Here is a 20614-nt window from a genome sequence, read left to right as displayed (position 1 = left end):
AAATTTTCATTGGAAAGCGTCTTACGTCCTTTCTAATCGCGATATATGCTGGAATGATTAGAAACAAATCGCGAATAAATTGACGAATTAAATGATAAATATTACATATGGATCGTTAATAAATCAATAATAATAACTTCGATGAAATGAATAAAAATAATCAAAAATATTACTGATTCTTAACATACCACGTAAGTTATTAGTTACTTGCATACAAACGATGTCGGTAGGAATATTAAGACAATAAATTAAAGGAAGAAACTCGGATATTAAACCGACAATAAATACTTCTTCGATTCTTATTCGATCGACATACTTATCATATGTTTTTATTATTTTGTTCTTTCTTTTATAAACGCATAAACCGATCCTCGAGCGATATCGACCGCAAAATCGTGTCGCATCGATCGAAAAGAATTTTATTTTACGGTCGTTGGCGCCTCGAGAAATAAAGACGAACGTTTCTCGAACTGAAAATACCTACACACACTTTACGATTTTACCTTTCTCCCATCATTTGCTTCCTTCGTTCCTCTCGAAACGAACAACCACCGGCACTCAACGCAGCACCCATTTGAAAGGCTTTACAACAGCGGCACTCGTGATTTCGTCCTGGCAAATAGCCGATAATTACAATATAATGTTCGAGAAAACGCGTACAATTATCCAAGCTAAGTGGAATAAGTGGAATATCTCTATCACGGTACGTCGTAGAGTTTGTTTGTGATTTTGTACAATAATAACGATCCTTACGATGTCATCGTCGATCATACGATGATGTTATTAACGTTCTCACCGATCAAGATCCAGTTTTGTTACATCGATATCGTTCTTTTGTTATTTTATTTTTGACTTCGCTAGAGTGAAAAAAGACAACAGATACGGATTAATCGGTATCACTATCATTCATCGCATTTTGGTGATCGCAAACGTCCGATTAAATTTGATCCGATTAAAAGTAAGAGAGAAAAAGATAAAAGGGAACGAGAAATGAGTTCTGACAGTTAAAAACGCGAGCTCGTTTTCGTATAGTTCACGTGTTAAACAAAATACATCGAAAGTTTATTTCTGTTTGTATGTCGTATAAGTAAAAGAAACTTATTTGAATAAGATTTTGTTTTTCTCTTCTTCTTTTATTTTTTACAATATAAATTCTTTCAAATATAAAGTTTAAAACAAAATGTCAACTAAACGAACGATCGTATATAAATAAATACGAACGATAAGAATTTATTTTTCGCAAAGATTGCTTTTAATAATTAAAATTCGGATCCCATCGAGATTTCATCGTATTGTCGTTGAAATATACTTAAAATAATAAAATAAAAAATCCCTGAAGAGAATTGATTTCCGGTATTTTTTTCTTCTTCTTTTTCTCCTCACTCGAATTGCATCCTCTATCTCTGTTCGTTCTAACGCTAGTCTTCACCTTTAAGCGCTTCTATTGGCCATTTCCGGTGCTTGAGCTTGTTGCAAGCACTTTTTCTTGAAATCTCTCCCACTAAATCACAGGAATTATGCTGGTTTGATGTACTTATCCGGATAATTATTTCTCCCCTTCGCGGCTTTACATCGACATAGATAATTATCGATGATTTTCACTCTTTCTATTTTACTTTACCGCCAAGATATATACATATATATATATATATATTGGAAAGGGAGTATATATATATATATATATATATATATATATATCTTTCTTTCTTCCCTTTTTACTTCATTTTCTTATTTTTTTTAGTGTTATCATTATAAGTATCTATCCTCGAGATATACTTACATACAGGGTAATAATTCCAATTAAATATTTCTGATCATTGATTACAGCATTAAAACAAATCTTAAAAATAATATCTACCTTCTATAAATTTTACCCATTTATTGACAATATGAATAAAAGAAAGAAAGGATTCGATCGAGAAAGAATAAAATGATCATCGATCCTTAACGGAGAACGTTCTCGGTTAACCCGTTATTAAACCGACAAAGTATAACAGTTGGCAATGACGATGCCGCTTTGAAAGAGGGCGACGAGTCATTTCGGACGAGTGCCCTTATCGCGACATACGATCGATACTTTTACGCGAGACGGTTCAGGAGACTCCTCCTCCTCCTCCACCTCCTCCTTCGCGTAAGAAAAGAAACAAAAGAGAAAGGGAGCGAAGGTAGAAGAAGGCGTATAGACGGTAGACGAACGGATGGCGAAAGTTGTGGAGAGGGAGGTAAGGAGAGAGAGAGAGAGAGAGAGGAAGATATATAGATAAGTGGACGAGAGAGAGAGAGAGAGAGAGAGAGAGAGAGAGAGAAAAGAGTTAAAGGAGGAAAAGGAGGAGGAGGAGGAGGACCGGTGGACGGGCCGAGGTGGTCGCGACAAAAAGTTGGACCGGTCCAAGCCGTAGAAAGGCGATCTCGTGTGGCGTGGGTGGAACGGGGACCGGTGACAAGAACGATCGCGAGATCGACCGCTCGAAGCGATCAAAGTAAAAGAGAGAGAGAGAGAGAGAGAGAGAGAGGGAGAAAGAGAGATAAAAAGTAAGAGACAGACAGAAAGACAGATAGAAAGGTGGAAGAAAGAGGGAGAAAAAAAAAGGGAAGAGAGTCCACAGGAGTCAAGCAAGCAATGCTCACAATTTCTAATGCGTGGCGGTACGCTTCTTGCTGGGTTGCCCACGATCGTAATAATTTATATCGAGCATGGACTCACTTGGAGTAAGGCTGATCGTGCGAGAAAAGGTGAGAAAAAGCGAGAAAACACTGCGACGAGAATCGCGCCGGCCTGCCGTCCTCGCGTCGATACAACTACCACCTCTACTTACCAACCTCTCTACCTATCTCCGATACATGTTCCGCGAAAAAGAAAACTCGAGTAGCGCGGACCACGACGAGATTTATAAATCTCGTCTTGGTTCTCGTGCCGAGACACCGTTTCGCTTCGCTTAAGCGAGATAGATTGATTTGTGACCCCGAAGCTCCTTTTCCCTTCCCTCTCAACTTCTATCGAGTTAGCTGATTTTATTTATTTAAAAAAAGGATTAACATTTTCACGAGTACCACAAGATCCGATCCGTTTCTTTTTTATTTATTTACTTTTTTTTTTATTTTTTTGTTTACTTTTTTTTTCTTTTTTTTTTGTTTCCTTTTCTTTATTTATTTTTTTTTTCTTTTTCTTTTTCTTTTTCTTTCAAAGCGGCCTCAGTCGATGCGCGAGCTTCGAGGTAGACGACCTGCAAAGATCAGCACTCCTTCAAGGCTCCTGCTGCTGATCTCCCTCTAGGATATCATAGTATCGTCACGTACTCTGTACGATAACAAGATACGATATACTCTCTCTCTCTCTCTCTCTCTCTCGTTCTCTCTCATGATATCGGGAAGTTGAGCGACAATCACCCCGTGCACCAAGTGAAATTATTCAATATTTCGATGCTTCGTTGATCCATGAAAATTTATTGTTTTCGACTGCATCTCTATACTATATATTTACGTAGATATTGCTTTTTTTTTCACGTAGACGAATGCATCTAGGTTGATTCAATTACAAAGCTTTTATCCACTCTACCATTAGTACGGTAGACACCGTAGTAAGTTGATAGGTACCTACATCAAGGGTGTCAGGAAAGCGTATTGGACGTTCGAAAAAAAAAAAAAACTGTGTCAGAGAATATTGTTGTATGGAGATATTGGGATATATTGAAAAGCCGATTATCCGTATATCATACCTTTACATGAAACGTCGATTATTCTATTACCACTTATCCGGAGTATCGATCGTATGGAACAGGATATCGTGCGAGAGTATACGTATATATATATATTTACTGTTGCGAGCTGCATATAATACTCGTATAATGAGGTACTACCTGAAATCCCGAGTGCGGCGTAAATCAAGCCGAACATCATTATGCGGCCGTAAGATAAAGAGCTTGTATACCTTTAATGCGTCCTCGGTCTCATGCTTTATTTCTGTTAAATACGTGAATCACGTGCTGTCCGATAGTCGTGTGCCGATATACAGTCGATGTCAGATCTACTTAGTAGGGGGAGAAAGAGAGAGAGAGAGAAAAAAAAATAACATCTAATTAGGTACTACATATACCTTATTCGATTTTCAAAGTTGAATCGAGACTCGTAGAATGATAATTATCGATAGATAATCGAGTCGGAAAATGACGGATATATCTATGTAATGATTTACGAACATTAATTATAAATTTTTGATGTTACCTCGTTCAAGGAAGGATCGATTGAAAGAGTTCCTTTATATTGAAGTTAAGTACGTACGTCAAAGAATCTTCATTTCGCGTCTTCGCTAAGACGATTTATAGAGATCCACGTTCGTATTGTGTCCGATTAAAAATCGTGACTCGACTCTCTCTATCTTGCCGGTGATACGAACGAGAAGACGTCGAGGTCAATAATTTCACATTCTTAAAGGATACGTACCCGACCTTCGTACAAATACGCCAAGATAAAGTCGATAATTACAATCTATCGATCGTGAAACGTATCGAGGCTATTCGCTTGGCTTTATGTGGAACTCTATCCTCATCGTAATAAATGAATATATCGATAAAATTAGTTAATCATTTTTTTAGGCAACAAACACTGACAAAAATTTCTAATGAATTTCGATACATTAAAATTGGCAGATACTAAGGCTAACTAAGACGACTCCGCCTTTCACTCGCTTTCAATTTTGGCTTATTTCCACGCGAGAATACAGGAAATGAACGATTTCACCGTAATCGCGGTATGTATTATCCTTGGACTTTTACTGCCACGTTCACCAATCAACCACAAAATATTCTCGGATTGATAGCGACTCGTATAAGCTTCTTCGATCGACTAATATTCCTTTGCTCTGTATTGAAAATTTATATCAAACAAAAAAAAAAAAAAAATAAAATAAAATAAAGAGAATAAGATAAAATAAAATAAAATAAAATAAATAATCGTCGACAATTCGTTCGGTATTGTCGTTTTTACGATACGAACTTTTGGATTGGTTACTTACCTAATATTTTCATGTGAAAACAATTTGCAGAAAAATCTTTAGTGATATTTATTAAAGGACGAATCGGAATAATTATAATAATAAACGTTTATCGTGTGTTTATATATTCCAGCGTTAAAGTGCAACGACATACAGATTCTGATTGTTTTTCTTTCAATTTTATTTCGATGTACAGAGATAAGAGAAAAATTGTGTGGAAGTCGTTTTATAGAAACGGATACAAAGGATGACGATATTACGAAGTGAATATTCGTACGAATTTGATAAGACGAAGGCTCGCTCGTTTCTCCGCGATATGTATAATATTAATCCAAATAATGGATAAGAGATTGTCTCACACGACAGTTATTTTAATGATAAAACACAAACGAGGACGTTCGTTCGAGTTTGTCGCGGAAGGGAGCTCGCTTCTCGCATTGAAAAAATATTTTCCTTGGACGTTACGCTTTATACGTTTATATTATACATATGTATTTTTCTCTAAATCATCCTCAGCCTTAAAGTGATATGTTTAAGTTTGCCTACCGTAAACGCTCGAAACTCGAAGATTTCTGACACGTTGCAAAAGGCACGTCTGACGATTCATTTTTCTCCGCTTATCGTCGATGGCGAAGCAGAAATATGGCAAAAATAATGAGTGCGTGACCAAGAAGAAGGAGATTGAATAAAAGTGCATACAAATATAATGAAATAGAATGAAAAGAAAGAGAACGATAGAAGAGAGAAAAAAAAGAGAAAAAGAAAAAAAAGAAAATAAAAAAGAAGAAAAAAAAAAGAAGAAACAAAAACAAACAAACCAAAGAAACCGTGATGGGAGTTTCGTTGAAAAAATTATATTTTTTTTTTTCCTTTCTGGCACGATTCGTAAACACAACATAATTTATAAATTAACATACACAATCGTCATCATCAATAATTTACACAAAAACTTCGCGTAGCGCTCCTTTTGTTTTTATATCGTTACAAAAGATAAAGAAAGGGAAGCTCTTAGCACGTCGAGGGAATACGGTCGAGTGGTTAAAGGAAAAATATAAGAAAAAAAAAAAAAAATAAATAAATAAAAAATAAAAAAGAAGAAAAAAGAAAGAAATAGAAAATGAAATAAAAAAAAAAAAAAAAAAGAAAAAGAAAATAAATGAGATCGAGATTCGACCGGAGAAAAAAATTGAATCTTTGCGTTCAAAACAATCGGAAGAATCATTTTCGAAACGAAAAATATGTACGAGATATATACGTAGACAGCACTTTCTCGATGTAATTTCAATGAATATTGAAAAATAATTTAATTTTATTTCTTTAATAAACGAGAGAAAATTGTAAAAAAGAAAAAAAGAAAAAAAGGGAAAAAAAAAAGAAAAAGAACAAATTTGTACATATATAAAGAGGACAAAAAAAAAATAATACAAAAAATGAAAAAGAAAGAGGTGGAGAGGGGAAACTCGACACGTGAACTGCATAACAAAATAAATAATAGAAGCATTAAACAGGATTAATCACTTAACAATGTAACTAGGCATAATATAGCGATATATAATAATAATAATAATAATAATAATAATAATAATAATAATAATAATAATAATAATAATAATAATAATAATAATAATAATAATAATATTAATAATAATATTAATAATAATAATAATATTAATAATAATAATATTAATAATAATAATAATATTAATAATAATATTAATAATATTAATAATAATAATAATAATATTAATAATAATAATAATAATAATAATAATAATAATAATAATAATAATAATAATAATAATAAGAGAAAGATATTAATAACTAATAATAAGAAATATTTTTTTTGTTCGTAATAATAATGAATGGCTAATGTGCGTTTAATAGTTACAAGAGCGGATTTTCTGGCACGGCGATCATTTTTGATTGCCCGAGGACACATCGAACGCGTTCCTTCCAATTCTTCTTCCTCGGCATCATCATCATCATCGTCATCATCATCATCATAATCATCATCATAATCATCATATTCTTCTTCTATTTCGTCCTATTCTTCATCATCATCATCATCATCATCATCTTCTTCTTCTTCTTCTTCTTTTTCTTCATCTTCTTTTTCTCCTTTTTGTTCATCCGTCTATGAGAGAGATGGACTCGTATTACGCAAGAGATTCTCATTTTAAGGCTGAATCGCGCGAGGAACGCGTCCGTCGAGCCGAAGGTGTCGCTGGTAAATATCTAAGTCAATTCGAGAGATATTAAATGATAAAAACATCGAGGAAAGAGGAGGCCGCGTTACAAATAATATTTATTAATCCTGATTGTTTTATGTGATCTTATATATCTTACTGTGTTCATCGATCTGACGATAGAAAATATTTCTTTATAAATTTTCATTAGAAATTCAATTAAATCGTGCTAATGAGTTAGAAAGAGCGAAAAAGAAAGAGAAAGATAAATAGAGAGAAAGAGATAAAGAGAAAGAGATAGAGAGAAAGATATAGAGAGATAGAGAGATAGAGAGAGAGAGAGAGAAAAGAAAGAATTTTTTAATTAACAATATCAGCGAAATCTCGGTCTCGTCGAGTCGTTCTTCGCACATCCTTTCTAGCGAGCCAATCACCTCGCGAGCAATAACGATCAATCGATGCAAGGTGCTCGGCTAAAATGGCAAGCAGACGTTACATTCTCATTAACGGCTAATAATTATTCGGCTCGTTCTTCGCGAAACGCTTAAACGGTAGATATAATTAGAAAAAATTCTCGATATACAAAAATACAGATATACAATACATAAAATACGGGCGGCGTTCGGTACGCGCGCACGTACGCTACAGATCGGGTGTATTTATTCCTTTTTATTTTATATATGTCTGTGTGTGTGTGTATGTATATATATATATATATATATATATATATATATATGGATGGATGTATTATATGTGCGTGGGTACTTAGCATTTTCTACCGGGTGTACGTTGCGTGTACGCATTTATTTGTATGTCTTGTCTACAGGTGTCCGTGAAGCGCGTGGGCGCGCGAATCGAATTATGGCAAGGATAGGGGCAAACGACCAAGATGTTCGATGCGTAAGATTGATAATTAATTAATGATATATCCATACGTCTACGAAGCGGAAAGTCGTCATATGAGAGCAAGAAAAAAAGAGAGAAAGAGAGAGAGAGAGAGAGAGAGAGAGAGAGAGAGAGAGAGAGAGAGAGAGAGAGAGAGAAAGAGAAAGAGATAGAAACAAAGACGAAAATAGATTCGCATCGAATACATGAGATAGAAAAAGTGAGAGACAGATGGATAAGACAGATACAGAAAGATTCAAAAAATTAAGAGAAACAAAAAAAACAAACAACGCAAGAAAAATAAAATGATTCATTATATACCCGGACTTCGATTGATTCGATAAAACGAATACAGAAAACATAATTCCGCATCTCAAACGATGCATATAACTACTTAAATAATTTCTTTTTTCGTTTTTCTTTTTTCGTTTTTCTTTTTTCGTTTTTCTTTTTTCATTTTTCTTTTTTTTGCAAATTCGCTCGTCCAACTCGTTCATTTCTAATAACTATTCGCGATATTTCAAGAGAATCCTCTGTATTAATCTTCTGCTTTCAAAGAAGGGTACTTTCGATCTAAGTTCTTTAAAAGATCGTTTCGTATTTTGTAACAATCCTCAACTCAGTCGTATCTATGTTATTTTTCATTTAAGTTTAATTCTCGACCATCAAGAATCCAACCTCTCTTCTTAAGAACGATATAAAAAATATTATGTCTCTCGGTTATCTTTACCGCAATATATGATAACGCTAACAACTACTATAATAATTAACGCATAATAATAATAATAATAATAATAATAATAATAATAATAATAATAATAATAATAATAATAATAATAATAATAATAATAATAATAATAATAATAATAATAATAATAATAATAATATAATAATAATAATAATAATAATGATAATAATATAATATAATATAATAATAATAATAATAGTAATATAATAATAATTAATTACATACTAATTAACGTTACCTCTAAATATTTCTATATAATGCTTCAACTTTTAGTTTTCTCTCTTTCTGCAGGTACAATTCGTTTACTATCGATCATTATTTTGTAACCCATCTCTTTGTCTCATCCTTTCCTTTCCAATTTCGTCAAATAAACGAGCGGATCTCTCTTGAAAGTTCGCGAGGAGATTCGTTTTAAATAACAAACAACCGAATGGAATAATTTATATAAAAATAAAAAATGAAAATATAGAATCTCGTAGAAATGAAATCGAATATAGGACGAGGCTTTTTCTTTTTCTTTTTTTTCTTTTTTTTTTGTTTTTCTTTTTCTAACGACGAAATGTTAAATTTTACGATGAATTCAGAGAAATCTCGAACAATTGAGATGATAATCACTTTCTAAAAGCTCCGTACTGTTCGCGCTTGGCACAACGACGACGTACGTACGAACGAACGAACGAACGAACGAACGAACGAACGAACGAACGAACGAGTGTAACGCGAATATTTATAAAATACTTTATATAAACAATCTTTTAATTTTTAACTAATCGCATTATTTAAATGTAGCGTCTCCTCGAATTGTTTCTATTTATATGAGTTTGTCAAAAATCATTTGACGAAAGATTAAGAGATAATTACTCTCTTTTTTTTATTTTTTTGTTTTGTATTTTTTTTTTTTTTTCTTTTTTTTTTTGTTCTTTTTTCCAATGTCGTTTCGACAGGGCAACGAGTACGGAGTAGAATAGAGGAAAACGAGTTTGGCACGTGTATACGCGTAGATTTACGATTGAAATACGCTTCGGAGAGTATGATCGGTGAGAAAAAGAGAGCGAGAAAGTCTTTTGTTTTTGAAGGAAAAGCGACTTTCCTTATACGCGATCGTGTCGATTTAGCGGGCAAGAGGAAGAGGAATAATAGGAATAGGATTAACAGGAAGAATGGAAGAAAGGATGGAAGGAATGAGGGGGAATGAGGAGAATAATAAAGGATTAGGATAATACTGTCCGAGATACGAGTCCTCCTTCAGCGTCGAGATTCGCGCGCTCGACGACGCGAGGTTCCACGCTCGAGCTCGCGAGCAATCGAAATAGAAAGAGAAGTAGCGAAAAAGTTTCGTCCGCGAGCTCTTCGAGAGACCGAAGCTCGAGGAGAAGTGAGGAACCAGGGTCGTCCGACGGCTCGTCGTCATTCGGTCTTTATGGCGGCGCCGGTTGAAGAAGGAGAAGCTGGCATAGGCTGCCCATAGGACGTAGGACTGCCATCATCCGATGGGAGCGAACCTGGTTCCGTTTTTGTCGTCCCTGTTGCTCCTGAAGCTCTTCCTTGACTTTCGAGGAACTTATTGTGGGTCCTCTGATGCCTAGTGATCATGTCCCTGCGACAGGCCGCATAGGTACAGTCTGGACATTTGTAGGGCTTCTCGCCGGTGTGCGTTCGCTGATGAGTACTGAGGTGATCGGACCTGCTGAACACCTGGTTGCATACCTTGCACGTGTAAGGCTTTACGCCTGTATGCAGCCTCATATGTCTCGTCAACATATCCGACCTGGCGAAGCTCCTTTGGCACACGTCACAGAGATATGCCTTTGCAGAAGCGTCCTGCGGACCCTGTTTGCGATGCCTCGACGCCATATGTTTCGCTAAACGATCGTGTAGGCTAAACATCTGGCCGCATTCTGGACAAACGTAGGCTAAATCGGCACCAGGCGGCATCTCCTCGACTACAGGCGAAACTTCGAGGTTATACCTCACGGCAACGCTCTCCTTCGTTGTCGGCGAGGCAACATCTCCTCTGACTACCGGCACGCTCACGGAACCCCTCGTCACGATGCCAGCCGGTAAAAGTCGAAGTGCAGGAGGTCTATTACCCCCCGCTGCCACTGCTGCGGCCGCTGCGGCAGCCGCAGCGGCCGCCGACGCCATCAGATTTTTCATCGAAAGATCCAACGGTAATTCCTGCGGACTTGTCGTCTCACTTTCTAACGAACCGCTACGTGGTGGGTGATTCACCATCAACGACATCGACGAGGACGTCGATGCTGGTGGTATCCTCTGTTCCCAGCCAGGCACCACGTCGGAATCCGAATGACTGCGTCCGCGATAGATATCCGGCAGGTACTTGGTGTGCATGTACTGTTCGAAGCTGTACGAGCTCAAGGAGCCCGGTGTGAGCGGTGGTAAGGACAATGGTGTCAACGGGGTCAGCGGGGTCAGTGGCGTTAACGGCGACGTAGGTGAGTGCAGCATCATGCCGCCCGAATTAGGGGACTGACTACATTGGGCGCAGGTACAAGCACTGTTGTTCAGCTTGCCCGTTGAGGAACGATTCGACGTGGACGATTGTTTCTGATTTGTGTTCTGCCGTGTTTTATTGTTGTACGTTAGGTTACGGTGATTGTGACGGCTTCTGTGATGATGATTGTGATGATGGTGGTTGTGATGATGTTGATGACGATTGTTTCGTTGCTCCACCTCGCCCTCGCCGACCGTTGTCGCCGTCGTTGTCGTCGTTGTCGTCGTCATCGTCGTCGACATCGTCGATATCGTCGACATCGCATTCTCCTCTTCCTCTCCTGTTGGCGTCACTGGACTCTCCTCGTCCTTGAACCTTAACGGTAGAACGTTCAAACCGGACGGACTGTCGACGGCCGACCTGGAAGACGATCTCGGCGAACCAAAAACGTCTTCCTCTTCCTCGGACGCTGGCCCGTTACCTTCGAACCTGAGTACCTCACCCTCCGACGGCGAGCTTCTATGTGCTTGGAGAATGTCAAGTACTTGGGCCAGCCGTTTTCTCTTTCGTGGATTCCGATGGTTACGATTCGCCGTCGCCGCTAGGGTATTGTTGTTCGTACAGGAAGGCGGGGGCGGCTTGGCCGGACCCGGGGGCGCGGCTGCGGCGTCCTCCACGGCGCTCTCGGCCATCGTCATCGAGGATGCGCGGCACCCGCCGCCTGGGCCCCTTATGCCGCCTATTACACCCTCGGCTACCACCGTCGTACTGCCTCCCACCTCGTCCTGTAACAATCAATGATAGATTTCGTTCATCATGGATCAACTTTGTTCCCGTTCGATCCATCTATACCGATGCATAAATCAAAATCGAAAAAGAGAAATAAGAAATTTAATGATTATAGCATGTCCCTTTTAACATGTCCTACTTTTCTCCCTTTTATTTTTATTATTATTATTATTATTATTATTAGTTCAGATATCATAGCGTATCGATCGATTTTGCGACAAAGTACAGATTCGAAGAACTGTCATACATCTTTACTTACCGATCGTTCGTAAAATTTTCACGCGAGTGGACGGAAGAAAATTGGATCAAGAACGTCGACAGTTTTCGTTAAATCTGTCAAAAATAAATCGATTGTAAGTCGAGAAATTTCTATGGATTGGATTGGACTATTCCGACGTACGAGACTTCGCCATTAAATAAAAGCGAGACGTCGTTAAATAAAAGAAGATACGAAGGTATAGCCAACTATAATTTTGTTTCTTACGGTATTAGACCGTAACTCAGCGATGTTAAGATAAGAAACTCGATGTTGCATTTTCCAAGTCTAATTGCGACTCAAACTAAACACGTACTCAAAATTAATATAAACAACATATAAAAAAACATTCTTTTTTTATTTCGTATCGTTCGACGTTCTCGTCTTCATTTATCGCGACATCGATGTTCCGTCATAAAATCGCGCGTAAACGAGTAGGTACGTGTCGAATGCATTTAAATTTCAGATTAAGTACATCATATGGTCTGCGAATCGACTGAAATCATGACTGTAAATTGGATTCTAGAATTTTTTGCCAAAGGAACTTTAGTTCTCGTTTGCTCTCTTCAACGAAGTCGTTAAATCTCTCGTTAGGCATTCGAAAATCTACATACACACACACACACACATATATATGCAGCCTTACGGAGGTGGGTTGTTAGCTTTAAAAAAGAAAAAAAAATATTGTCTTGAATGACAAGAATTCAACTTGGAGAAGAGTCTTAATTTATAAGATATATATATTAAGAGCTATTGATTACGATGATTTTACAACGATTACGATGTCTATGTCTATCTTACACTCTTTCCTCCTTCCTCGTCTCTCTCTCTCTCTCTCTCGCGCGCGCGCGCGCACGCTGCATTTAAGCAAATAAAGGCGGCTCCTCTTTTTCTTTTTCCTATCCCTCTCCATCTTTCTTTCTCGTCATCAAGACGGTGCACGGTCGTCCAAACAGCGGCCGCTCGGTAGAATCTCTTGGAGAGAGAAAGGGCTCCGATGATCGGTCGTAAAACGTAAAGGGGACTCGTAAACGAAGTGAAAAGATGTCAGAACGTAAAAGCCGAGAACAGGTCCCCAAGGAGAAAAAGGTGTGGGCGTACTTACTCTTTGGCTCATCCCCCTATTCCCCATTCCTACCTCCGTCGCCATCATCATCTTTATCGTTATCAACGTCATCATCCTTCCTACCCTTTTTTGCTAAGATATTTTTAATAATTACGATACCTTCTCGAAGAATGCTATTTTCTTTAATCTTCCAAAAAGAATATTAGAAGATCGAAGATATAAGGAATTGTTGGATCTCGTTTGCAAAAAATAAAAAGAAAAAAAGAAAAAGAAAAAGAAGAAAATGAAAAAGAAGAAAATGAAAAAGAAAGGAGTAAGGAGAAAGAATATATATATATATAAAAGAACTAATTTGTGGATCGTATAAATAAACAAGGACATGTTTATCTATCATTTCGTTTCTCGAAAAAAAATATTAATGTTACGAAGGTTCAAGAAAAATGATCACATGGGTTTAACTCGCTTGAAGGAGAAGTTCGGGGGACGAATCTCGATCGAGATCATCGAATACATTGGTCCGAACGACGAGGTGGTCGAGGAACGTCGCTTTCCGATCGTGGTAGGTGGATTTGCAGGCGAGCAGAAGCGAGGAGAGGATCATCCATGAAGAATTCCAGCAGGAATGCCCCGAAGGAGGCACCTGTAACCACGGCTCGACGCGAGAGAAACAGAGAACAGGTTGAGACGTGGGCGTGGGTGGAGCGCTTGATCTTTCTCCCGCACGATCTACCGATATACCGGGTGCTCTGTCTCGGATCAGCGATGGCTTTAACTAAGTTTCGATGTTTCTTCCTCCAATAGAGATCTTGTTCGAGCTAAACGATGATCACACGATGTGATTACGGTGTTAATTTGAGAAGAAAACAAAAAAAGAAAGAAAGAAAAACAAAAAGAAAACAAAAAAAGAAAGAAAACAAAAAGGGGAAAAAAAAGAAAAAGAAGAAAATGGATACCTATGACTAATTTCATACGTTTAAATTTTTTTTTTTCTTTTTTTTCTTTTTTTTTTTTTTTTTTCATATATCTCTTTCGTATTAATTTCGATAAATTCGATAAAAAAGATTCTCTTGATCGAATCGTAAATAGACTCGTATCCTTTGCTACCTTCAGGTCTATCTACCATTCCTCCCTCGGAAGGAAAGAGAGTACTCGGCCTTAGGGCAGACAAGCTCGCCTCAGTGGCGGTGAGGCTCCAACAAACTGCTACCAAAAAACCAGACGGGCTACCGAAGAGAAGCCCGATGGCTCTCTTCACTTTCGTACAGTAGGAGGAAACGACTTTGAAATGATAAAGGGAACGGGGGGGGGCGGGGGAGAGAGGGTGGATCGGTTGATCTTCCTTCAAATCGAAACTTTTTAATATCGACTTTCATCAAATCTATTTTGAAATCTAATTTGTTCGAAAGTTCAAAAGTTAAGTTAATCTTCATTTTAAAAACAACGACGTAGATTAAACGTTAACGCTAAACTTTGGACGAATTCATTTGAATGAATTAATTAAGGGTACAGATAATACTAGATAAAAGTAGCTCGAGGCAATAAAAGTTTCTGCGCCATGGAACGTATTGAAAGGAGCGACATGGTATTATCAGGTGAAGCTAAACGAACGCACAACGCCATGTATACCTACTATGTATGTATGTACGTCGTGTGACAGATTTTATCGTCGTTCGGAAAATTACGGTTTATCGGTAACGTGATTAATGACTATTCATTGGATATTGGACGGTAATTAAATGCTCGGTAATTTGTGTTCTGAGAGAGAGAGATAGATAGATGATACAGAAAGAGAGAAAGAGAGAGAAAACAGAATAAGAGATAGCAATAATGTAGAACATAGGCACAGTCAACTTGCCAACTAGAGCTTGATTTAAGGAGCGATTCGAAGTAATCTATTTCTCTTCCTCTTTATCTCTTTTTCTTATCGCCATTTTCTCCGACTATCGATCGAATCATTTTGATTATTTAAACGTCTCATCTCCTCTGTTAGAAAAGGAATACGTCTTGAGTTTCTAAAACGATCGTTATTAGGTACGAGATCTCATTGGTGCGATAATAGTCAAAGTCGTTACTCGATCGATCGGTAGACACATACTCGCGAGTTCCTCGCTTCGATAATTAAACACTCTCGCGATTTTGCCGTCACCGTCGTTCTTTCATAAAAAGTCATTGACTTTTTATGGCTTGCACCTTGCGCATCTTCTCTACCTCCTTCTCCTCCTTCTCCTCGCTACTCTCCCTCATCCCGTTCCCCCTTCCCCTCCCTTTCCTCCCACTTCGTACGTACAAGGGAGAGAGTGTAAAACTGGCGAAGAATCATTAACGAGCGACCAACAACGTTACCATCGCGAGAGCTCAACCACCGGCACTCGATAGAATTCAAAAAGAGCAGAAGAAGGAACACCTGAAAGTTATATACGAGCGTGTAACTTGACTGGCGCAAGGTTTACATGAAGAACGGAGGAGCCTCCTCCCTCCCCACCTTCCCCCTCTTTTACTTTTTCTTCATCCTCCTCCTCCTCCTCCTCCTCCTCCTCTTCTTCTTCTTCTTCTTCTTCTTCTTGCCCTCACCTAAGAAGTCACCTGTACCGGCTGTAAAAGCGATTAAGGCACCGACACATACACGTAGAACGATAACGTCCCTCTTCTCTTTCTCTCTTTGCAAATTAAATAGCTTTTTCTCATTACCCAATTTCGTTCTCATTCTCGCGTCATCAACAGGTGCAGTTGCGTCAATGATTACCTTTTGGCGTGCAAAAGGAAATTTATCAAAACCTGGAACGAAGGAAGAATGGAAGGAAGGAAAGAAAAAATATCCACGTACCGTGTCGAAACAACACGCTTGGATAATATCGATTCTTCTTTCTCTTTAAAAGAACTAATCGGTTCTAATATTTAAGCTTGATTAAGCCTATATTTACAATGATAATGTTGTAATTGAAAACGAGTAGATAGATCGTGATAAATAAGTAGTTTTCTGTGAAGAAACATTTTATCGTATTCAGTCAAAGATAAAAACAGTGGACGATAATAAAACTGGCCTATATTAATCAATCGATCTGAATGATCGAATTCCATAGACAATCAATCCACAAGTTGATCAGACTGATTCGCTTTAATTATACATAGCTACTATCATATACGATTATGTACGACTATGTACGATTATGTATGATGTTGGCATAATATTGAGGAAAGAAAAAAAATTTGAAAAATAAAAAGAAAAAAAGTCATTGTAAAAACTTCCGAGACACGTGTTCCTTTTTTTATACATTACTAGGATGTACGATGACGTATCGTTATCTCTAATAAATAACAATTTAGTATCTAACTTCTGTCCTAACTTTCGTCGAATATATTATTGATGATTATCTATGTCAAGATCTTTAAAATATTTTATATGGATTTAAAGTCAAGTCCTATCTATAAAATAGATATAATCAATAGATAATATATACAAAAAAAAAAAAATAATAATAATAATAAATATAAAAAGAAGGACATCAAAAATGATTTCCTTGTAACTATCTTGGAAAATCTATAGATATTTATTTATCGACATTTATTTCATTATCATTTTACAGAGATATTCAATGACTAATCTTTTATTTTCTCGCTAGTGAGAAAAACATATTTAGTTGTTACTACATCTGCTACAACGTTTCATAGTCGATGCGGTTCATTTTGCACGTCGCATTCTCCCAGTCGCATCGAAAGAGTCATGGCGCCGCACTGCAGAAGAACTGCAGACTCCGAAATTTAGGTGCGCAGAGTCCGTGTTTCTATGTAGATACGTCGTACTCGGCGAGTACACATACGTGGGATTTCCACTCTCTCTTTCTCTCGTTCCCGTACTGTGGCGTTGCTGAATGCAAAACGCAGTATGATTGCGTATACGTCGAAGAGCATAGATAGTTAAAAAAAGCAAAAGGAAAAAAGAAAGCAAAAAAAGAAGAAGAAGAAGAAGAAGAAGAAGAAGGAGGAGGAAATATTAAATCAGAATATATTAGGATATCATTGAAGACAATAAATTTTGAAAAATCAATTTTTAAGAGGACGATATCTCTTTGTTGAAATTATCTCGAATAAGTAGTATAAGTAGTATACTTTCTCGCATGTTAAGATACGATCGTGTTATACTATGTATGAACGGACATGCGGTAGAGAGCTCATCAAGGAGATATAAAATTCCGTACGCCGCCTTCGAACGGACGTATCGTACGGGACGATGTAAAACCGAGTTTCGATTTATTCGCGTTAAGACGACCTTCCATGGAATTTCAAATCGTCGCATGCTAACATTTAACTACTTACACAAGTGCGTATATACACGCAACGTAACGAACGTGTACACGTATACAAGGAAGAAATACACGAATGCGGGAAAGAAAAACTGCCTTCTCTCGAAGGCAGCGCTCGTACGACGAACGTTATCGCGTAATTGCGGGTTAATTCGAGGCTGACAGGCGACAGTGTACAAGGCGTGGGCGATTCCTTAAGCCTGTCTCGTTTTGTCGCCCTCGAACTCGGCACGCAAGCGTTTAAAGTTTAAACTCTCTTAAGAGAGAAGGAGATACAAGAAAAAGACTAGTCCTCTCCTCGTACTTATATATTTTCTAGGAATCACTGCTAACATTCTCTCGACACACTTTACACCTCTCCTTTTCTTCTTCTTCTTCTTCTTCTTCTTCTTCTTCTTCTTCTTTGCGTGAGTTTAATCATGACAGGAAAAATCATCTATGTTAAATCGTTTTGCTGTATGCTCGTCTTGAACGAACCCTCACTCCCTCTCTCTCTCTCTTTTTTTCCTCTCTTTCTATCTTTTTCGTTCTCGTTTTGTCTCTCTTTTCGTCATCGATGTGATCACGATTATCGAGGTGTTAATATGTTTACGAGTTAACGACTGTCCTTAACATCTACTCGATAAGATCGTTTCACTCATGAATTTATTGAATTTGCTTTGAATCATCTAGATACCTTCGTAAATTAAAAAAAAAAAAAAAAAAAGAAAAAAAAAAGAAAAAAAAAAGAAAAACAAACAAACACGAAACAATTGTTTAATCATTAAACGTGCAATATGAAATCTAATGTTAAAAATGGTACATGTATCCCTTATCGTATGCGCTAATTAATATAATAATTACGTATCGACCTAAAAAGTAAATTATCCGTGAGAGATAAATAGATCGGACATTGATAAGTGAACTATGTTTATTCGGTTGAAAATTTTCAATTTCTTTTCTCGCGCCATAAGAGCCAACATTTAACGTCGGCTCGTTTGACCGTCCGATCGATTCGATTATGTAACGTTATCGCGAGAAATACGCACGACGGATAAACGTGGGTGTCATGGAACCACTGCGCTCACGTTCGCTCCCAATTACGTCTATCCAACCGACTGCTTGTCCGTCTGCTCATTCGTCCGTTCATTCGTTAGTACCGTTCTTTCCTTCGTCAATCGGCCGTAAAGCTTTTCATTCGTATCTCGCGGATCGATCGATTTTATCATCGCACTGGCGAAACGGATTTAGGTTAGTAGCATGAATGAGAACTTGCAAAGTAATGAACTGTCGTACCCAAGATTAGATCGTTGCTAATCACTCCGCAGTACTATTTCTTTTCCTTTGCCTGTTTTGATGCGGTCTGTTAAAACACACGATGAGCAAGCACACAAAAGTTCTATGAGATACTAACCTCCATTTTCTTTTCTCTTTTTTATTTTTATTTTTTTTCTTTCTTTCTTTTTCTTTTTTTCCCCTCTTTTTTCTTTTTTTTTTTTTTTTTTTTTTTTTTTTTTTAATCCACCATACCCCTTGCTAAAGACTTTGCTCATTTCTGTACTCGATGTAATAGCCGGAAAGGGAAAAAGACCGACGGTGAGTTTGGTTCATTCGATGGAACGAACGTCAATGTAAAAAGGGAGAGAGAGAAAAAAGAAGAGAAAGAGAGAGGTAGGGAGAGACAGAGAGAGAGAGAGAGAGAGAGAGAGAGAGAGAGAGAGAGAGGAAGATCGACGTTGGATAGGACGGTCGAACCGGCAGGTATAGACCCGCGCCTTAATAGAAACACCCACGCTCTCATTATGCGGATATCGTAAACATTCCCCTCATATGCGCAAACGCCGCGATCGCCCGTATGCAAATATCACAAGGCGTTCTTTCTATCCTCTCTCTTTCTCTCTCTTTCTTTCGTTCTCTCTCTTTCTCTCTCACTCTTTCCTTTTTCGCTCTTTCGAGCGCAGTTTGCACGCCATCGCGTAAAGCAGTCCTCCGTGATTTTCTTCCGTCTCCTTTCTTCCTTTGGATTACGTGTTTTAAAGCGTGTACACCCTCCTCTCTCTTTCTCGATCTTTCTTGATTATCCTTTTTCAACCCCCTCGAGCCTTAATGAGACACCCACTTTCGCAAAATAATCTCTTAGTACGATTTGTGTGACACCATGGAAACGTAAAACGGTCGACGCTCGTAGAGGGTCAACTCATTACCGTCGCTTTACTTTACCATGTTTCTTTCTTTCTTTCTTTCTCCCTCTCTCTCTCTCTCTCTCTCTCTCTCTCTCTCTTTCTCACTCCTTCTCCTTTGTCCTTTTACCTTTCTTTTTATTTATCTATGGTCGTTCGTACGTACCACCTACTAGTGAAATAATGACTCATTTTGCAGCTATTATAAGATAAGATAATGTCGGTGCTGGCATGATCGTATTAGAGATAATAAAAAAATCTTTCATTTTAAGTAAACCTTTTAAGAGAAAATAATTTTTCTTTAATAGAAATAATTGAATGATGACGTACAACGTAAACTATTAAAAAGAGAAAGAGAAAGAGAGAGAGAGAGAGAGAGAAAGAGAGAGAGAGAGAAAGAGAAATGATGTTCGTTAAAAATGTATAATATAACGGTTCGCTTACAAGAATTACGATGTACCGTATAAACTGGACCTCGAATAGGCAAACGGAAGACTCATAAAGATATCGCAGAACGATTAACAGCGAAGTAATAGTCGAAAGCGGAAGGAGAAAGAACCAAGTCGGTGCCTAAGATAAGCTTCGCCATACATCATCGCACGAACGAAAGCTACTCTTCTCCACGGGGCAAGAGATCGTTACGAAGAGATTCTTCTATCCTTCCTTCTCCCACTCTTCACTCTTTCTCCTACCCTTCCTCTAAGAAAAGAGATAGAGAGAAAGAGAGAAGGAGACTTCCGGGCGGGACGAGACGATCACCAAGACGTGGAACGGTCGAC

General features: G+C 37.7%; 1 protein-coding gene across 5 annotated transcripts in view; it reads right to left on the bottom strand.

Annotated features, from left to right (window-relative positions):
• Positions 1-9033: 9033 nt before the first annotated feature.
• Positions 9034-20614, bottom strand: part of klu (zinc finger protein klumpfuss) — a 64930-nt gene continuing 53349 nt past the window's right edge. For 3 of the 5 annotated variants that reach the window (XM_085665038.1, XM_035862161.2, XM_035862151.2), the window contains exon 2: positions 9034-12049. In XM_085665038.1, coding sequence (XP_085521164.1) covers positions 10217-11962 — 1746 coding nt within the window. In that variant the 5' untranslated portion in view covers positions 11963-12049 and the 3' untranslated portion in view covers positions 9034-10216. Of the gene's footprint in view, positions 12050-12312; positions 12335-15779; positions 15801-20614 lie in introns of those variants that run through there. The other 2 variants (XM_085665039.1, XM_085665040.1) reach the window with 2 other exon arrangements.

Source organism: Vespa mandarinia, chromosome 2 (genome assembly GCF_050613455.1).
Source record: "Vespa mandarinia isolate Hongniang chromosome 2, ASM5061345v1, whole genome shotgun sequence".
In the NCBI taxonomy this organism is placed as follows: Eukaryota; Metazoa; Arthropoda; class Insecta; order Hymenoptera; family Vespidae; genus Vespa; species Vespa mandarinia.
Note: the sequence above shows the minus strand (reverse complement) of the source record. Positions and strands in the feature narration are given on the sequence as shown.